This window comes from Helobdella robusta, assembly GCF_000326865.2.
Source record: "Helobdella robusta unplaced genomic scaffold HELROscaffold_44, whole genome shotgun sequence".
Taxonomy (NCBI): Eukaryota; Metazoa; Annelida; class Clitellata; order Rhynchobdellida; family Glossiphoniidae; genus Helobdella; species Helobdella robusta.
This window is the reverse complement of record NW_008705063.1, coordinates 181,387-183,886: the sequence shown is the minus strand read 5'-3', so window position 1 is coordinate 183,886 and position 2,500 is coordinate 181,387. Positions and strand designations below refer to the sequence as shown.

The window sequence follows — 2,500 nt, the reverse complement described above, 5'->3', positions numbered from 1 at the left end:
CACACACTCCTACATTTACTCACAATACACACATTCACACACGAAAACACATAAACATACACACACATAAAAAATAAAATCACACATACAAACACACACACACGCATACACAGGCATACATACACATATACATATAAATACATATACGTAGAGAGTTACAAAGGCAAACATTCAAGAACACGCACACATACATACAAAAACACGCACATATACAGGAAGACATACACTCACACATACACACACAGAGAAAGAGAGAGAGAGAGAAAGAGAGAGATACATATAACACAAAACATGCAGACATACAATCATATATAATACTTTTTGAAAGTTTATCGTACGAATATTATCCTTAAAAGTTTTACAAAAATAATTACTCTTACTACAACTAAAACTGATGGTGATAATTATGTTATTACTAGTACTTATTATAAATATGATTAAATAATTATTGTAATAATTATAAATATTTATGTTATAAATGATGCCAGTAACAGGCGAGATGGATAACCTGTGCTTCGAGAGGTTGAACTCTCAGTTAAACAGCAACAGTAGCATTGCCAACGGTAACAACAACAACATCAGCAAACACTTTAATGACGTAATTAAAAACTATAGCAACTGCATTAACAACAATAACGATTATGACGTCATCAACAACAACAACAACAACAACGATGACGTAATTAACGACGAAATTTATGACAATTTAAATGACTATAAAACTGAGAATGACGTCAACAATGATTGTATTGAAATGAACCGAAAGAACAACGTTAATAGGGCACATATTTCCTCCACAACTCCCAACATCAACAACAACGGCATTAACAGCAGCAACAGCAGCAGCTACAGCAGCCACAGCGTCAACAGCAGCAGTAAAACCACAGTTTCTAGCAGCAACTGCACCAACGACACGATCTCAAAAGCAGTTAGCGATGTCTTGAACGGCTACGACTGGTCATCTTTGACGGCCTCGGCTAAAAATATCTTCGACAGCAATAGCGAAAACCTGGCGAGTCGAAAGCGCAACCACATTAAACGGCCGATGAACGCGTTCATGGTGTGGGCCCAGGCAGCTAGGAAGCGTCTAGCCGACCAGCATCCCCAGCTGCATAACGCCGAACTGAGCAAGACGCTGGGAAAGCTGTGGAAGTGAGTTAGATAGATAGGTAGCTAAAATAGATAGAAAGATAGATAGTCAGATAGATAGTAAAATAGATAGTTAGATAGATAGGTAGCTTAGAAAGATAGATAGTCAGATAAATAGTAAAATAGATAGTTAGATAGATAGGTAGCTAAGATAGATAGAAAGATAGATAGTAAAATAGATAGTTAGATAGATAGGTAGCTAAGATAGATAGAAATATAGATAGATAGGGAGGTAGATAGTTAAACAGATAGAAAGACAGGTAGATAGGTAGACACAATCATTGGTACCTCGCGTAACAATTGAAATGATGTGCAGTCAGTTGCCATACGTTTCTTGCTGTGTGGTCTCAAAATAATGGTTTGGATTATTTATTAGCGTATTAGTTTATCTAATACTTTAAAGATGATTGATTGATCAGTTGATTGATTGTTTGATTGATTGGTTATAATAGTTGGTTGATTGATTTCATTGGTTTATTGATTGACAACCGACTGGATGATTGAATGTTTGTTTTATAAAACATTAAAATATATGAAGTTAGCTCAGTCGGTTGAAGTGCCATTCTTCGCGTTTTTATAGCGCAATGACCTAGTTCGAATACTCCCTATCCGAAACTCAAAGACAACAACTTGAATGATATGTAAGCATTTTTATAGCGCAGTGACCTAGTTCGAATACTCCCTATCCGAAACTCAAAGACAACAACTTGAATGATATGTAAGCATTTTTATAGCGCAATGACCTAGTTCGAATACTCCCTATCCGAAACTCAAAGACAACAACTTGAATGATATGTAAGCATTTTCTCATAGATCAGAATTGCTTGATCGCTTGATGACTGTATATTGGAGCCCGTATAAGTACATGAAATTAAAAACATGATGGATCTTGGAATTAAACTTTTTCGAGAATATTTTTAAAGACTTCAGGTCAGTGAGTGCATGCAAGAGACATTAGAATAAATGTACGCAATGTCTGGCGATAATGTTTTGGCAGACTGTAGCGTGGAGAGCTGGTTCGAATGCAAGGAGGGAAAGTTTTGAGATTCAGCAAAAAGTAAATGAGTGATGAACTTTCAATACAATTTTTATGTTAATGTAGTCAAAGTCTTCCATGATGTTAGCACAAAGCAGCAAATGGATCGGTTGAACTGATTGCTTGCAAAAAGAAACAAATGAATAATTGAACCAGAGGATGAATGAAAACATGAATTATTGAAGAAATGAATGGACGAAAAGCATAAGTGATGGATGGACAAAGTAGCGAACGAACAAACGAACGAATGANAACATACAACTTGAATGATTAAATCAACAAACAAGCGAACTATCAAACAATAAACGAACGAAT

At 35.7% G+C, this 2,500-nt stretch overlaps 1 protein-coding gene across 1 annotated transcript in view; it reads left to right on the top strand.

Annotated features, from left to right (window-relative positions):
- Window positions 1-1,033: 1,033 nt before the first annotated feature.
- The window catches only part of HELRODRAFT_147226 (hypothetical protein), a gene marked incomplete at both ends in the record, with an annotated part of 5,648 nt that continues 4,181 nt past the window's right edge, over window positions 1,034-2,500 (top strand). The window contains one exon of the mRNA XM_009025869.1: window positions 1,034-1,152. Coding sequence (XP_009024117.1) covers window positions 1,034-1,152 — 119 coding nt within the window. The remainder of the gene's footprint in view (window positions 1,153-2,500) is intronic.